Below are 18,412 nucleotides of genomic sequence, written 5' to 3'. Positions count from 1 at the left end.
AAACGGTCATGTTGTGAAAGTGCCTAGGGTCGTTTTTTTCAGGCAGTCATGATTCCCATGAAAGGGGTGTCGTTTTACATTTCCGAGAAGGAAGTAAAAATTGGACCGACAAAGTAACGCGAAGCCTCCATTGTATTGGAAATCCTGGTGTGCTTAGGTCGAGGTCGATCGCATGATGATTGGGATATCGAGAAATAATTTGACAACGCAGTTGGTTGAGAGGATCGACGCTGATCTTGAGACATTGCCAACGTTTATGAAAGGTAAGCTGTTTAATCATTTGTGATCTGTTTGGTTATCTAATTAAGGCTTGGCAAGTTTGGCATTGGTTCCAATTCATTCACATGTAAATGGATCCGAAGTCACGGCTATTTGTACACCGCATGCTTGGTGTGAAAGTTGAACTTCGTCCATAAATGCTTTGTCAGAAATCACCGGGGTAGTGCAGAGGGCTGGTAGAATGAATGACAACCATAAAGCTGCATGTGAATTGCTTCTTAGTCAAATTATGATGCTGTATCCTCTCACTAATTAATGCCGATTGTAATGTTAATTTGCGCCTGCAAAAAAAAGATTCAAATTGTAGACACGGCGTTGATATGCACGAAGTCATTCGTCCAGGTTTTGTTTGCAAATCAGGAGAATTGAAATGAAAACTAAACTGGGCAGGATAGCATCGTGCATAGATGGGCGAGTTGATTCATTGGGAGAAATGTCACAACTTGAAGCTGCACTATTTTAACACGTTTATCATTCAAATTCACCGTTCCTTATATTTAAATTCGTCCATCAACATAGATTTAGTGCTCTTCCAATGTTTAATTTCGTCTTTTGTCAGACAATTCTAAATTCAGTTCAAGCAAATTCAAACAATGAGAACACGTTTTCGTCCCAGAGTTTTCGATTTCGTCTTGTCTACGCCAGACCTTGTTGTTCAGAAACCAAATTCGTCTAATTGACTTATATAAGACGAATTCAATCTCTGAATGCTGCCATGCAGCTTAGACGAATTTGATCGACCCGGTGACTAAAGAGGGTGACCAAACTTTGAAATTAATGGTAAATGACTAACTTATTTTTGGTAAAAGCGTGTGAAACTTGTCTTGGACAAAATTTAATGTAACAGTTGTTGAATTTGAAGTATTGTAAAATAGCCGAGAAAACCTATATTTAGGCTCGACCGCCTGCACTTTTTATGAATTTAGTATCTTTCCGACAAAAGGCTCGTTTGCTTAATATCTGCACTGCATAATATTGTCCAAGTTTTCAAAGACTGTTATAGCCTTTGAAAGCTGCATAGACCGGCGGGCGGTAAATGATTAATTCTGTTTGTACTTATGCAAAGAAATGTCTTTTCCACTCAACTGCGGTTAACACATCTTAAACCATTTGATATCATATTCCCAATTTCTTATCGTATCCTTCATGAGTCCGAAATCAACATCTGACAGTGACATTATGTGAGAATTAAACTGAGTGTTTTATACTTACGAATGTCCTTGCACAGAACTTTGCATAATTATGTGAGCTGATGGCACATTTTAAAAAAAAAAGGAAGAAGGATGTTTATACTACCGCAGATTTGTCGACCGAATTTTGTAATGTCATTCCCTGGAAAATGAGAGTACAATGTATGTGCAGTTGGGTGTTGAACCACTTCCAGTCATGTCAAGGCAATTTAGGCACGAGACAACAATAGCTGAGACAGTGCGGTGGGGCTTGTGTAATGACGCGCGTGTCTTAAGTATATAACTCCATGACCTGTTTTGTGGGATGGTGTCGTAATGCATTTTATTTCTGAGTGCAGCGTGCATAAAAACCGTAGGTGTATACTGTGAAATCTTCTGCTCCAATGCATGCATTAAAAAAATCTAAGCTGGTATGAATTAGTCCATAAGTAACACCGCCCAAGATCAGAGCAGAAGGCTTGTCTTTTCCGCAATAGTGCCTTGATATTGAACTGTGGGTATAGCTTAATCATTTCGTTCGAAAACAGAAAAGAGAGTTTTCATTAGCGTATGTGTGGCACATTTTGAAGTTATTTCAACGACTGTTCAAATTTCCCCTGAGTATCTCCCAGTACATGTGCTTGGTAGGACGCTTACAATGAAAAATTACATGCACTATGATGTGGGCTTCTTTTCAAAAAAATCCTTGTAGCCTACCTGTAATCTCCATATCACTTTTGCAAAAAAAGTAAGCTTTAAAAGTTGAGTCAATAAAAATGTATTTTCCACAAGAGAACTAGCATTTAACATAAAAGGGGCTCACTCATACGCGTGATTTTATGCATGCCGCTGTTATTGCATAGATAAATAAAAAAAAATTAAAAGAAGCAAAAGCGTCAAGATCTGAGGCACGTTTTTTATAGAGAATTTGAATTTTCAGTTGTTTCTAAATCTCTTCTATAGAGGGGGGATTTTTGACATGTTTAGTATACAGTACATGTAGGCCTACTATATCCTGATAATGAAGCTGTTAAAGTAGCTCACTTTGTGCATATTAGACGCTGTATATAGCATTAGTTCATCCATTCTGATTGGCTATAAATCTCCGTACATATTGAGTTTCATTTTCAATTAGCCTGATGCTCAGAATTGTTGCTGTCGAGTTTCGAAACGTCTAAGGTAATCGTATAACATTATCCGTTCAATTGTCTCCGTCTGCCTTTAACGGCTGGGATTGTCCATGTTGAGAACTTGTGCGTTCTTGTTAAACACGCAAAGGAAGGGAGACGGGAAGTAGGTCTAATAGCAGGGGGAATACAGGTCAGAACGTATGCAATATGAGGAGACTTGCGGCCGAATCACAGCCGCCATGCATGATGATGATACTATAGCGCTCTAATTTTAGGCCCTTCTTTTCTGAACACTTCGAGAAGACGTACTGTTCAAATCCTTTCCTATGTGATCTACTTTGGAAACTGATGCCTCTACAAAAACATCATGTTACAAATCAAGAAGGACATTTTTGCTTTTGAAAAGGAGCATTTCGCATATTTCAAGTAAAAACGGCACCGTTTCCGACAAACTACAAAGCCTATAAAACAACTTCGAATTTACAATAAAAAATGAGGTGCATGTTAGTTTCGGTTAGCATTGAAGCACTTCTCACCAAGTCGGAGTTTTTGTTATAAATCATTATTGTATTCAACAATCATATTATAGAGTCATGTTAATTCGTTAAGAATCAATGCAATCATAACTCATAATATGCGTGTCCCAGGCTGTTGCACAAAAGCACACATCTCAAAGATGGCTGCAGTGCAGGATCGGTGCGGATAGGTGCGGATCGCCGGTGTTACGTAGCCGATGGAAACATCATATTCATTTACAAGCAATTTCTTATTGGTATAGCTATTTTTACGCCCTAACTTTATCATCGTGCCAACTACAGTTGAGATCATGCGTGTATTTAAACACGACCCGTGCATTATAATCTCATCATGGTTTACATTCGTTCGATACTAAAGTCGTGCATATAGGCCTAAAGTGAAATGAAACTGTAGACAACAGTAATTTCGCCAAAAACCAATTTATAACAGGTCACTGATTCACTGGTAAAAAAAAAAAGAACATGACAAAGTGGCAGAACAAACTAAACAAACAGACACCTTTATGTTGAAGAAAGCATCGTTTTATCGATGCGGGTGCCTGCAATTGTATTACATTTACTTCAGGTGGCGTCTGTATTAATTCCGTATATACTAGAAAATAGGCTACCAATTATGTGCACTCAAGCAGTACAGAAAGCATTTGTCATGGATAACATGACAAATGTTATACATGATAAATTTATGATCTTATGAGTTTATTTTTAACCACTGTATTTTTTTACGATTATAGAAGACCACAATGGCAATTAGCTGTCGGTAGCTTTTTTGTGTGTTATTCTCGACAATGCCTGGGATATGGATTGTTTCATGTGTTCATTTTTTTTTTTTATTCGTTTTTTTAATTTGATGTCTATTGTATTGCAAAAAGATCCGCGGAGATTGTCAAATAAAAATCAACAAACCATTCACGAAGCAACCAATGACAGCGTATAACGTTCAATTTTGCTGAAAGGAACAGACGTGTCTCTCTTGGTGTAAGCAGTTCATGAACGCGCGTCCAAGACGACCGAAGAGAACTCATTAAATTGACAGTGTATACAGAGACAATCATTATTGGAGTAAACGTCACGTGACATTTTCACGTTTAAAGTTGTCATTTTTCATATAATGAGACAACGTTTGTTGGAGGATCGGAACATAGGGTAAAAGGCTTTCTCTGAAAAAAACCTCTCCTACAGGAAACACGAAACTGAGGCCCTTCCTCCAATCGATAAGAGGCATATCGATAAAAGAAAATGTAAGAAAATTAACAGGGCAGTAACGTATAACCTAAGTTTAAATCTTTCATATTACGATGTGTTCGTCCACAATGCTTAATTTCTTGGCAAGATCAGTACGCTAAAACCTCCGTTAGCCCTTCAGAGAAATTCAGTTTTGCCTATATGCCTTCATCTGTAGGCCTACACGTCTACTTCATATTGTATGTGTATAGGCCTATACGTCATTTCAGTTTACACCTTCGGAAATGGCAACTTAAAATATTCCAAATCACACGTCAGTCTCGCAAATTAGTCGGAAAAAGACAAACAATACCAACATGGTTATGCTTTATTAATTGTTTACATTATTTAGATCCATTCTGAATAATAGATAATCACTCTGATCCCAAGAATCGTTCGTCACAGGCGCGTACGCAGGGGGGGGGGGTGTTTTGGCTGTTAAACACCCCCCTTTGCCATGTAAAAATATGGAGGGAAAAGAGAGTTATGTGACCGAGCGCGGAACAATTACAAATTATGTGCATGTTCTCAACTTTAAGCTTTGAATACAGAAGAAACTTCATAAGAGCAAGAATATATAGGCCTATATGTATTTGAAAAAAAATGAAACAAAATATCCCCTCAATTTTAAAAACTTCTGCTAAAAAAATCAGGGGAAAAGTGGCCAGGAAACGCCTCAGATTGCACCACAGAGCATCTACGATCCAAATTTTCCCGGGGCCCTTAAGCGGGCCCCGGACCCCACGCCGTAAGTGCTTCGCGCTCCACGCTCGCATTAGTCCTCCGGCCAAATTCCCTTTATGCTATTTTCACCCTAGCGGTGCCCCCACCTTATTTGTACCTTCATCAGCGAATGGCTGAGGCTCGAACTACAAGTGGCCTAAATCCCTTTCCAAAATAGAAAATTGTGAAAAAATACGGAGATGGAACATGGTTCTCAACTTTGAGTACGTTTTTTAACAAACTTTATGAAGAACAAAAAAAATAACAAATTTAAATGGAATTTTCGGTGTTTAAAACGTTTGCTAAACGGTGGAAGTGGCCAGGAATCGCCTCAGATTGCACCACAGAGCATCTAAAATCCAAATTTTTCCGGGGCCCTTAAGCGGGCCCCGGACCCCACGCCGTAGGGGCTTCGCGCTGCGCGCTCGCAGGTGCTGGACCCTTCATTACAATTCTAGGCCCCCCCCCCCGGCAAATGGCAGTCTGAATCCGCCCCTGTGACCAGAGCGCATTTGTATCCTGTATCTGGAGTTTGGCCTTAGGGGTGGGGGCAGTTTACACAAAGAATTAGATTCCCAACGGATGAGAATCATGAGATCCAGGGGACGAAGCTGAGTAATTTTAGCCAATTACAAGAACAGATCCTAGCACTTCCGCAGCCCGTGTCACTTTTTACTTGAATTTCTTCTTCTTTTTTTGTTTAAATGCTGTTGAGGGAGGGGACTGCCCACATTGACCCCTTTACTCATATGTTCATCATATAGGCCTACTCTAAAGACACAGAACATGTTTTTTTTCTCGATTTACTATGTTTGGCGCCAACACACACTCCCGACTTTTATTTTGGCGTTAATTTTAGCCCACTGATACTATTTTTTTATTTCTGGCGCCAACACAATTTACCATCTTCATTTCTAGCGTTATAAATGATGACATCCAATTTTGAAACACCCCCCTTGAAAAAATCCTGCGTTCGCCACTGGTTCGTCATATATTAGCACTATAGTAGGGAGAGTTCAATGTAGTTCATAATATCCGGCTAAATGTCGGTATGTGCTCTTCAACAAATTTGACTATTGTTTGGTCTTCTGACGAAGTTTCAACATGATGTTTGGTCTTAACGGGAAAACAATTGTATTTGGTACAATCCAACCTCTGAAAAAGAAACTTTTGCCGTGTGACGGTGTGAGTAGAATGGTTCCTGTTCCTTCAGTTAGCTTTATCGATACTGGTTGGGCGGAAACAATTAACGTTACTTTGCCAAAACTAAATTTTTGTCTAAAATGGGCCGTTTTGGGTGGTGTATTTTTTTTTGGGGGGGGGGTGGGATTGGATGTCTCATTCCAAAGAAAAGAGCTCCAAAAAAGTTGAAATGAATTTTTTTTTTTGACATGAAACTCGAAAAAGCACGGACAGTACATATTTTAAAACAATATAATTGATAAATTTGGGCCTTAAAAACACTATAGGCCTACTCAAAAACACATTTGAAAAAGACGTTTCTCTCTTTTTTTTCATCCGGAAAATAGAAACAGAATGAGACAAATGTTACCGTGACCTTTATCGGAGAAGCAGTAATGTAATTCTCACTTGATGTCAGGCTACAGTCTCAGCCTTACTGACCGGCAGGTTGGCGGTATAGGGGGAAGCAATTTGTTAACGTCTTCCAAGTTGGCGCCGCGTAAATCTGAAATCTGGGGTGGGCCTATCCATTGTGGTACGGTACTGATGTAAATGATTACTTTGTTTCGATACTTGTGTAATCTATGACGTGCTTAGGCGATGCCAGTGCGTGCGTAGAGTATGCATTATGAATAACATCACGTGACCAGCGGTTAATTTATGCAAACGATGGCCTTCTCCGAAACGCCTTCAACGTTTGCAATCAGCCAACTCATCTGTGACTTGATGAGAAAATTTGCACAAATAGCCTTGTACTTACCTAATGGATGTATTACACGCATTTATATTTAATAACGGTATACTGTTTTTTCATCCACCATCTCGAAATACTTACTGCAGCTCGGTGTCGTTGCCCTAGCAACAGGTGACATCACGATTAGAGAGCGACGAAGTTTGCAACTGGTATACTGCTCTGCGCTGGTACTGCCAGCCCGGCCTATTTGATCAGTTGGTCGCCTGTCGTGCAAAGCGTACACACAGCTGTCTGCCCCCGTTGAAAACAACCAACTCAGCCAAGACCGTGTATATTGATGAAAACTGACTGCAAGCGTCAGTAGCAGGCAATTACAGTAGCACTCGGTATACCGACGAGAGGAAATGAACGTGACATTTGTGGCACACGGATGTCTCAATGTGTCAGTGGCAATTTGTATAAATTAGGCCTAAGGTTTAATAGTGGGAACTGTATAAAAGATACCGTCTTTAAGAAAATCCTTACACACCATTTGAATTGGAACCAAGTCATGCTCTCATAAGAAGGATTTACATAAACGCATATCTGGGGAACGCAAGCAAGTCATGCCCTGTGTGACATCTTAATAAAGCCCGCCCTTTAGGTGCAACATGGCGGGGGTTAACACCACTAGTGGAGCCTCTCCGTCACTGCCACTGTCATTGTCGCCGTTACGGACACAGCCGGGTCTCCACGCCTCTCAAATCTGGAACCCATACGTCAACGACACTGCCACCAACACCTGGTTCCTGTGTATCTCCATGGGACTGGGCCTGACCGGCACGCTAGGTAACATCCTAGTCATAGGCTCGGTGCTATTCTACAAGCCGCTACGGCGACTTCACAATGCCTTCATCGTCAACCTAGCCGTGGCTGATTTATGCGTGTCCGCCCTGATCCAGTTCGCTACCGTGGATGCGCTACTCAAGCTGGGGGAGATCTTCTGGAATCGCCCGGCACTCTGCAATTTCTTCGGGTTTCTGTGCACCACGAGTTGTACGTGCTCACTTTGGAGTATAACGGCCATCAGCATCAATAGATACGTCTGCATCTGCCATAATTCTCAGTAAGTGATTTGATTTTAATTATCTGTATTGCTTAATTTGCTTTCGCTAAATGTTTCTAATTCTATCAACCCCCTTACTAATGTCAGGTGTTAGCCTTGATTGCTACCCTTCCTGGCACCACAGTATACAACTCACGTTAGGTGTTGAATTGACCATAATACTCGAAAGTTGACAATATTAATACTAAATTGGGATATCAGGGATCCAGCAGAGGTCCTTGCCATTAAGTGAATGTTTATAATGTGGAAAGCAGTGCAACAATCCGAACGTAATGTGATGTTGTGTGGTGTCAAATAGTGTGACGGCTAAATTTCGCCCCGTTCATGAATAAATTTGTAACAATTTTTTTTTCATTTATAAATTTTGTATATCTTTCTGGTCATGAAACCAAGGACTCCTCAAAAGTGCCATAGGCACTGTAACTCGAAAGACAGAAGAAACCTTTAAGAATGAGTTTTAGAGGTGGGAGGGAAACCCCAGAAGAATATTCTGGGAAAAACCAAATGAATCAAAATGGGACTAAAAACTCAATCGACATGTAGAGTTTTGTAAACCTGGGCATGAACCGAACCCGAACCACAGCGGTGGAAGGCGAGGACAGTAACCACTGCGCCAACCTGACTCCCCCGTTATTGCAACGAAATTATTCATGAATGCTTATCGTTCAAGGATCTCCTCTTTTACTTAGTTTTAGTATGGCAGAATATGGTATCGTGTCTAGTGTACAAAATCGTTACAAAAGGTATTACACGCTTTTATACAAGGGCATCAATGTCATTAACTGAAGGTAAATAAGAACTGAAACGCGGCTTTCCGTGTAATTGCAATCAAGTTTTGAATTAGAAGTACATAATATGAAATAATGCTGGTATATAAAGACAGCATTGTAAATTAGTTAAGCTGCAGAAGTCGACGAACGGCAGCGTTTCCTAAATACGTCAGAATGGTGTTGTGATGTTTGGTAAATTATACGTAAATGCGTAATATTTGACAGTCTGAAATTGATAGTGATTGACGTAAAGCGATATTGATGGAAATAAAGGCATTCGTTCCTTGTGGTGGGATCATATCAATTTCATTTCGACGATCGTTGAGATTGAAATACGATGTGTTTGTCTCATCATTCGTTCATATGAAGACGTGCCTGGTCTAACCACATGGAAGTTGAACTTTTCCAAATATCCTCGTCATCCGTTACCAATGGTATAGCCCATAGTGACCAAGCTGTAACTGTGACGGAAACGATCAGTCTTCCAATTTTCTCCCGAACGAAAGACAGTTCTGCTTTGGCTGCAGACTCGTGTACATGATTCATCACACGCACTTCGTGTCAAGGTGTCAGAGAACAAGGATAAATAGGCGAGGAGAATGCAGGGACATGCACACGTGTGTGGCCAATTAGTATTTGCTTCGTACAGCCGAATTAAAATTGTAACACTTTTGGCGTCGCTATCATTTCGACATGACCAGATACAGTTGTCGCAGAAATGACGGTGATGTAACCACGAAAAAAATCCGTGAGATCAGTTCTGTTTTAACGGCAAACAAAGAGGTTTCCGTTGTTTTCTCCAATGTGCCTGTAAGTTTAGTAAAAGAAATTCTATAGAATTACCACAAAATGTATGTCTATAGTTCTTCGCAATGGGTGAAGCCTCTTTTAACTCTTCCAAATGAATCACCAAACCGGCTGCGAAAAGTGACCTGTTTGCAATTCAAAGCAGTCCAATAAAGTCGATTTTAAAAGCGTTCCGATCATATGACGTCAAAGTCCGGTTTCCCGTGATCGGCCACCATTGCACTAGGCAAGCGTTTGGTTAGCAACCACGTCGTGCCTTCAGTCGGGCTTATTTTCATATAAAATATTCGCGATTTTTTTTTTCCAAATTGGTCTTTGGTCACTACCTCTAGATGCGCTGTGTACGGCTGTCATTATAGTGACGGCCCAGCAGTGGGTGTTGGCTCCGCGTTTTTCTCACAGTTTTGGGGTTTTTTCATCCATCACAGCTTTGAAGTAGGTAGTAGGCAACTACTACCTACTGTGCGCGGTGCTATACGATCTTTGCCTACTACGCTGACTTCCAGGTACCCGGATGTAGGCCGGGTCAAATAGATCCATGAGAGAGCCATGTTCTGATACCATCACTTCTTTGAACGTCAGGTTTTATATTTCGACAGTGTTTCAAGCGTCGACTTGCCGGTAGGCCTACCCGCGAACTTGAAGATCCATTATTTTTTTTCCATTAAGAACGAGGAGTTGAGGGAAATGAAGTGCCAGCCTCCCTGGTGTATTACTTCTTAGGTCGAATGATTGCATATAGTAAACTGGAGGATTGACTGTGGCTAGGGTGACGGTATATTTGCAATACATTTGCAAAATGTCATTGTGCGCCTGAGTGTTTCATTTGTAGAAAACCAGCCTGTTCAATTCTCATTTCAGCATCAGGTCCTTAAAATTCAAAGAAAAAAAAACAGGATACTGATGAGCTTGTCTATATATAGGTTCCCATTGAGTAACTAATCACTATCTCATCGAAATCAATATCCACATTCCACAATACAACGTACACTATACAAAGTCTTCGGTCAGATAATATGACTGGGTTCTGTATTAGACCTGATGCTTTTTAGGGTCTAAATGACACTTTTGCAAAGGTTTCTGGGTCAGAGGAGTGTCGTTTTGACCCGGTGTCATATGAAAATCCGACTCCTATGAAAATCGGACCCCTTTTCCCTATTATTGGATAATCCCTCGAACGTGACAGATTACTCTCCCGTATGTGATCCTAAGAATAGCATATTCTCGTGCCTACACATGCGCAATTGGCCGAGAGCGAGTCACATGTTACTTTCTAATTTTGCTATCTTTCTGTGCACGGCCAAAAGTACTATGCGCATAGCAACCAAAGTACTATACCATTAGCAACCAAAGTACTATTTCCACGGCGCGGTATTTGTGTGCAAATGCATGCTGGTGTGCGCGTAGCGCGTTGTGCGTAGCGCGTATTATTCCAAAGAGAGCGCGCCGCAGACTTGGGTTCAAACATTTCGTGAAGGGGTAGTTTTTAAGAGAGAAATACATTTTCTACCAATTTTGTATTGAAATTGAAGTTTATTTCAACTGTGTTCAGATTTAAATAATTTAAAATATTAAAATCAAGCAGAATCTGTGGGAGAAGTGTTATAAAACAAATATTGAATGCTATACCTCGGTGATCCATGGACCATTCTATTTTCCCTCGGCTTCGCCTCGGGAAAATAGATTGGTCCATGGATCACCTCGGGAGGCTAGTTTTACTTCACCACGAGATAAGGCATTCAATATTTGTTTTATAACACTTCACCCACAGATTCTGCTTGATTTTAATATTTTAAATTATTTAAATCTGAACACAGTTGAAATAAACTTCAATTTCAATACAAAATTGGTGGAAAATGTTTTTCTCTCTTAAAAACTACCCTTTCACGAAATGTTTGAACCCAAGTCTGCGGCGCGCTCTCTTTGGAATAATACGCACAACGCGCAACACGCACACCAGCATGCATTTGCACACAAATACCGCGCCGTGGAAATAGTACTTTGGTTGCTAATGGTATAGTACTTTGGTTGCTATGCGCATAGTACTTTTGGCCGTGCACAGAAAGATAGCAAAATTAGAAAGTAACATGTGACTCGCTCTCGGCCAATCAAGACACAGAATCTGTGGGTGAGGTGTTTTAATAATGTTTGAGGCTGTGCTACTGAGGAAGGCTGTGTTGTGTGCCCATCGCTGGCCATATACTTTCATGCTTGTATAGTCTTCATTTGACGCTTACTGACCAGTTTATGCCGGGATCATTGTGACAAGAACGGAACGAGGTGCGGGATTTTTCACTCGACCTCAAGCGAGGCGGGTTGATGCCGTCACTCTAGCTCTGGCAGCACACTCATATTTCCGGCGGGTCGCTGACAGATATTTCCGGCCTCACTCCCTGCGTGTGTATCTGTCATCCGTTCCGAATACCACATATCGTTTGCGTGTATACGCAGCCTCCGCCGCGAACTAGTATATGGCAACATTATTGTGCATAAATGCTGGTTTTATGTGATATGGGTCAATGCCTTTTTGTTTTCTTCGAAGTAAGTTTCATTCTTTTGTACTTCTTTTGTGTGTTTTTGCAGATACCATCGCATCTACACACCAGGCATCAAAATGGCCGCCATGTTAGCTGGTCTATGGATTGGCTGCTTCTTCATGGATTTACCCGCCCTCCTTGGATGGGGCGGCCACGCCTACGATCCTAAGGTCATGTTCTGTACTTTCAACTACACCGCCTCGCTCAGCTACACGATATTCTTGGTGTCAGTCGGGGTAGGTGTCCCTATCGTTATCGTGAGTTATTGCTACATTCGAATACTACTGTTCGTCCGGGCCAGCCGGCAGACCCTGCGGCGTCTAAGTCAGGGTGCTAACGAGCTCGCCTCCCTGGGCCAGGGGAAGCGTAGGATAAGAAGAAGGGACTTGACGCTGCTCCGCACCGTTATGACGTTGTGGATTGTTTTCCTCATCATGTGGGCCCCGTACACCGTATACGTTCTGTTTGATACACAGAACACTTGGAATCGAACACTGTACGTGTTGTTTGTTAACTTGTGCCATGCTAATAGCAGCGTCAACTGCGTGATTTACGCTACCACCAACCCGACGTTCCGACGGGGTTATGCAGCCTTCATACGCCACATTTTCTGTCGGAGACGGACCGTGGTAGCTGAAAGTCAGCGCCATTCCCGTAACATGTCAAAGAACGGAGACATTCGACCAATGTCGCACTCAACAAGCTGATTATCAACGACCCCTCCTCCTCCCCCCCCCCCCCTTCCACAAAGAAATCTGATGGAGGCTTTCAGACTCTAGGTGGCAGCAGACATACTTAAACGTTTTCATTCTTGCAAATAGTGACTGTATAAAGATCCACATCTGGAGGAGTTTCAGTCTACTAAATCTCCCCTAAATGCGTCACAATTTAGTCAGCAATCTATAGAGTCCGGATGGCAACATAGTATGAGCAACAATAATGTTTCCATAAATAAGGGTGCCAATGCATGTTTATATGCATACTTTGTACATAATGTATTTTCTGCACTCTTTGCAGTTTCAGTATATGGTAATGGTTTGTCCTTGTCACTCAAAACATGAATAGTAAAAATCAAATTTATCTTCTTTATACATGATGAAAAACGTTGTTTCGCGTGTAAACGGGGACAACACATTAACTTTTTGGTGTTGCTGTTACACGTGAAATCTTTTTTGTCATAAATATCTGCATGATTACACTAAAAAAAGTTTGAAACTCCTTTATTTCATAAAGTAATTGGTATGATTACACACTAAAGAAAATTGAGACATTTTGAATGAAATGCTTCAGATTATTATTGGGAAACCAACCTCTAAATATGGAAATAACCACTATTTAGTGCAACATGTCCATCCGAAAATGTTTGAATTTTATAGAATAATAAGTGTCATTTATTAGCTTAGGCCTATGAAATGTATAGAATTCAGAAATGTTCAAAGAAAGCTAACATTATATATGGCACAAAAAGATATTTTGCTTCACACTGTAATGGACATTCGGGTTTCCAACCATGGTTTCCAACGTTACAAGTGAAACTAGCAACTTATTTGCGCTTTGTTTCCTAAGCCTGTCAGTAAATATTCAAATGTTCATAACAGACACGAGTATCTTTTTAATGCTTTATATAATAATATGCATATTACACATTTTCGATAAAAACCAACAGAAATATGAAGTCACCAATTTCACGCGCAACAGGAACAGTGTCCATGTGACACGTGACACGTGAAACCATGTTTTTCGTCATATAAAAAGAAAATCAAGTCGGGAAATGAAAATATTATGTTTAAAGTACTAACATCAACCAGTCCTACAAATTTGAATTGCAAAGGTTAAAGAAAATATTTGCATCCAAACATAATGTCACACTTTGGTACCCTTATGGAATTATCCATATGCACTTTAATTTCCTATGAGAGCCAGGTGCGCGTCCCACCTGGCTCTCACAGGAAAGAGCACATGTAAACAAAGCAGGAGTTTAGGTCTAATACTTCCAGGGTTTTTTTCTGGAAAACCTTACTTTTCTTTTTCGGCCTCTTGGCTGAAACTCAAAGAATGTCAGCTTGCGTCATGTTTGCAATAAATACACGCGAATGCTCTGTCAAAGAGCATGTTTTCTGTCGAACATAACATGTTTCGGACTGGCGTTAAGAGTCGCACCGAACGGATTCTGGAGCGAATCCTTCCGACCGACCGTGCAATGGTCGACCTTTCGACGTATTCGCCCCTATTGTTGTTTCAAAAGTCGACCTTTTCAAATGCTAAATTTAAATCATCGGAATAGTTTGATTCGGCACGAGTCTGGAACGCCGATCTGAAAATGTGTATCAACATCCGAATGTTCGTGCCAAAATGTGGAATTCTTGTATACGTCGTATAGGATCAACAAGCTCCAGCCTTAATTATTCGCCAAAAAAATGTGTGTTTTTTCGCAGACCATCGCACTGTCCTCATATATAACCATTAATCCAATGGATGTCCTAAATATAAATGTCAAAATTGAGAAGTTGAGCTTGAGTGATTTTTTGATCATCCGCTCCCAACTCTAATAGCTTCCGCTTGAGTCTCTTGAGACTCATACAAACTGGGCGGGAGCTGCACATACAGAGAGCATTGGTCGTTTGATAATGGCGGTTATGTCTAATGTTCCATTTCACGCAGCAATGCCACCTCGGGCGCCGAAATGTCAATGAATGTTATCGGAAGTGACGGTTTGTGTCGGCAGTCGAATGGTATGGGCAGTCATGTGTATTATAAATGCAAAGAGCCTACAGTCATTTCAACGGTGTACAGAAGATTCAACATTGACGTCTAAGGCACGACGTCAACACCAAAATGTCCTATTTGATGTTGAGTGTCATAAATTTGAGAAATTAAGAATAAAACATCAAATGATTTAACATCATGGAGATATACATTTTGTTTCATGTTATTGAGCGTTGCTGGTTGGGGTTTGTTTTTGTTTTTTGGGGTTTTTTTTGGGGGGGGGGCTGTTTAAGGTTACCGTCTACGGAGAGGGTTTAGAGAGCGTGGTGAATTTATCGTGAAACGGAAGTATTCATATTGTTTAACCTATAGGTCTATGTATTAACGGTGAGATAATGGTATCAGAGCGTTTCGTAGGTTCTTACTCTGTCTAATTATAGATTTTCAGTCAAGCATGTACGTTAAGAACAAAATGTTTCGTTCGTGACAACCATAGGCCTATCCACTTAAAATATTGTAAGTTGAACACCACAGCCCCCCCCCCCTTTTTTTAAATCCGTAGATCCGCCACTACCCGCTGTCTGTTCATGTGAGTCTCCATTATGACAGTATTAAAGGCTGCAAGTGCCTCATAATGATACATCCATCAGTCATAGTGTTTCTCTCAGTTTACGCCGCAGAGAATGTTCTTTTCAACGCGTCGTGTATTTGGACGGTATAACATAAACTGTCTGTACGTGTTTTCGTTATTTAATTACAAGAATCATGAGTTTGAATTTAATGTCTCATCTTAAGTTGTATTTCTTCGTGTAGTATAGTATGTGTATATCGTGGATGATGTTCAAGTATAGAACGCCATATGTCGTTGACGGATGTTGTCATGGTTATTTATGTTGACGTAAAAAATATGAAGTAATCAAAAGTGTTGGCTGGATAAGAATGTCCCGTGATTTGACATTCACACTGAAGCAGTATCATGGCATTTATTCAGGCTGGCGTGCACTTTTTATCTTTCCGCGAAAACCGTGAGGGGAAATACGGACATTTCAGTCGTACACTCGTTAATCTTGTTGAAAGATTATCCTAACCCTTTGATTCATAAATCTAAGATGTTTACCATTGGTAACATTTCCTAACGTAAACGTTGTGAGAATTGACGCATTGAGTCCTAAACATTTACAGAAAGATACGAGATCCATTGAATAACGCACACGAAATGCACGAAAATTGCAGCCCGTTCAGATAGAAATGTCAGGGGCGGATCCAGGAATTTTCGCAGGGTGAGGTTTTTATCGGCCAAAAAAATCTGAAATGTTGACACGTTTTTTTCTTCCGGACACTTGGCCTCCGTAAAATCAAAAAGCGGGGGCGAATCTTTTTTCCCAAACGACATCCGCTTTCCATCTTCTGATTGGTCCATTACATGCATATCTAATGCCTTGTTCTCCATAACACAAACCCAAGATAGGCTTTACGTCTTGTGAGAAATGTTCCTTCATAAATAGGTAAAATGAGAAGAAGTGAAAAACGCTCACTCTGAGATTCGAACTCGGATCACCTGATCAGAAGTCAGGGCTTCTTTTCTTCCAACCAGTCCACGAATGAGCTGCCAATCGTCGGTGATTTAAACAGTATTATTCCTTGTTATATAACCAGTGGCGTAGCCAGGAATTTTTCGCTGGGGGGGGGGGCTGGAACATTTCATGGGGGGCGTCATGCAGGGGCGTCAATCGCTTCTCAAAAGTGGGGGGGGGGCGGCGGACATACCTTGATCAGAACTAATCCGAGCGCGAAGCCCTTACGGCGTGGGGTTTGGGGCCCGCTTAAGGGCCCCGAAAAAAAATTTGATTCTAGATTTTCTGTGGTGTGATCTGAAGCAATTTCTTACCACTTTCCTCCATGCTTTAACTAATATTTTCTTAGTAAAAGATAATTATTTGAACATCGTTTTCGAGGTTGGAGTCATTGAATCAGCTATCGGTATTCTGAGCTATAGGCGTGGGGTTCGGGGCACGCTTAAGGGCCCCGAAAAAAATTGGATTCTCGATGCTCTGTGGTGTGATCTGAGGCAATTTCTTACCACTTTAACCAATAATTATCTTAGCACAAAAGATAATAATTTAAACATAATTTTCGAGGTTTTCTCAGCTAAAGGCATAAGAAAAATGTTAGAACATTGTTTTCGAGGTTGGAGACATTGAATCAGCTACCGGAATTCTGAGCTTTAGGCGTGGGGTTCGGGGCCCGCTTAAGGGCCCCGAAAAATTTTGGATTCTAAATGCTCTGTGGTGCTATCTGAGGCAATTTCTGACCACTTTAACCAATATTTTCTAAGCAAAAGATACATTGTAGTACATAATAGGGCCCTGTAAATGAGACACGAGTTCAAAAATCTGGGGGGGGGGAACATTTGATATTGTGTCCCCCACCCTTCAAAAAGTGGGGGGGGGGACATGTCCCCTGTCCCCCCCCCCCCCCCCCCAGGATTGACGCCCATGGCGTCATGTAGATCAATGATACATTTTTTTAGAAACTCAAAATCTCAGTGGGGGGGGGGCGACTGGGGGGGCGACAAGGTTTCATGGGGGGCGGTCGCCCCCCCCACGCCCCCCCCCCCGGTGGCTACGCCACTGTATATAACTTATTCTCTAATTTCCCTGAACATCATGAATATGCATAACGCAGACAGAGCGCCCTCTTTGATATTGTCCGATCTCGTTTGGGAAAAAGAAAGGGGGGGTGCTCGTACCATACTTTCAGTGGGGGCGCTGTTCAAATCCGACGATTATTAACACTATATCACAGAATAATGATTATTCCCCCTAACCAAGCTGGCTCTGTACGTATTTTGTGCAAGGCGGACATTATTACTAGAAAATAAGATTTGGGTGTCGGAGCGGGGGGGGGGTCTTTTTTTAAGGAATTTGGAAAAATATTTGACAGAGCTTGGGGGAGGTTGACCCCCCCCCCCCTCCCCGGCTGGATCCGCGCCTGGATCAGATAGAAATGTGTACATCTGTTAATTTAGGCGGGATGAAACTTCCTTCAAACATAACCTTTCCATTTGTTCCAAGGGCTTGAAATAGTGTGTTCTGTATATGGCTTAATTTTGTTTTGCTAATTGTGCAATAAAATGGGAATCGCCAGTGACCTTCTTGGAATTTAAAATCTGCATGTTTCCCGCAGCTTTATAAAGACAATGTCATAAATTCCATCGCAGCAAGCTGCATTATGTTGTTAGGTTCAGTTTCATGCCGATTTGTAGTTCTATGCGATATTAAGAAAGTGAAATTTAGCATGACATCGAGTGGAGGCAGACAGATTATTGGACTCCGACTCATAGGTCTCGGCTGTAAATGTCACGAAATATGATAGCTGATAATCGAATCAATGTTGGTCGGGAAACGGAGCCTGCATACAAAACATACAGTGTAATCTTGAGTATATTAATATTCTTGACTTTTTTTTAATATGGTTTGAATTACGATGGATGTTACGTCTTGTGTAAACGAAGTGGTGGTTATTCTTAAAGATGTGCACAACTGCAGTGGAT

At 41.1% G+C, this 18,412-nt stretch overlaps 1 protein-coding gene across 1 annotated transcript; it reads left to right on the top strand.

The window, feature by feature from the left end:
- Positions 1 to 7: 7 nt before the first annotated feature.
- On the top strand, positions 8 to 15,058 carry LOC119735009 (melatonin receptor type 1B-A-like). Its single transcript, XM_038208685.1, has 3 exons — positions 8 to 263; positions 7,081 to 8,039; positions 12,200 to 15,058. Exons 2-3 carry the CDS (start codon positions 7,585 to 7,587, stop codon positions 12,858 to 12,860), a joined length of 1,116 nt encoding a protein of 371 aa, XP_038064613.1. The 5' UTR covers positions 8 to 263; positions 7,081 to 7,584; the 3' UTR covers positions 12,861 to 15,058.
- Positions 15,059 to 18,412: the final 3,354 nt, after the last annotated feature.

The sequence above is a fragment of the Patiria miniata genome, unplaced genomic scaffold (assembly GCF_015706575.1).
Source record: "Patiria miniata isolate m_02_andy unplaced genomic scaffold, ASM1570657v1 HiC_scaffold_28, whole genome shotgun sequence".
In the NCBI taxonomy this organism is placed as follows: domain Eukaryota; kingdom Metazoa; phylum Echinodermata; class Asteroidea; order Valvatida; family Asterinidae; genus Patiria; species Patiria miniata.
Note: the sequence above shows the minus strand (reverse complement) of the source record. Positions and strands in the feature narration are given on the sequence as shown.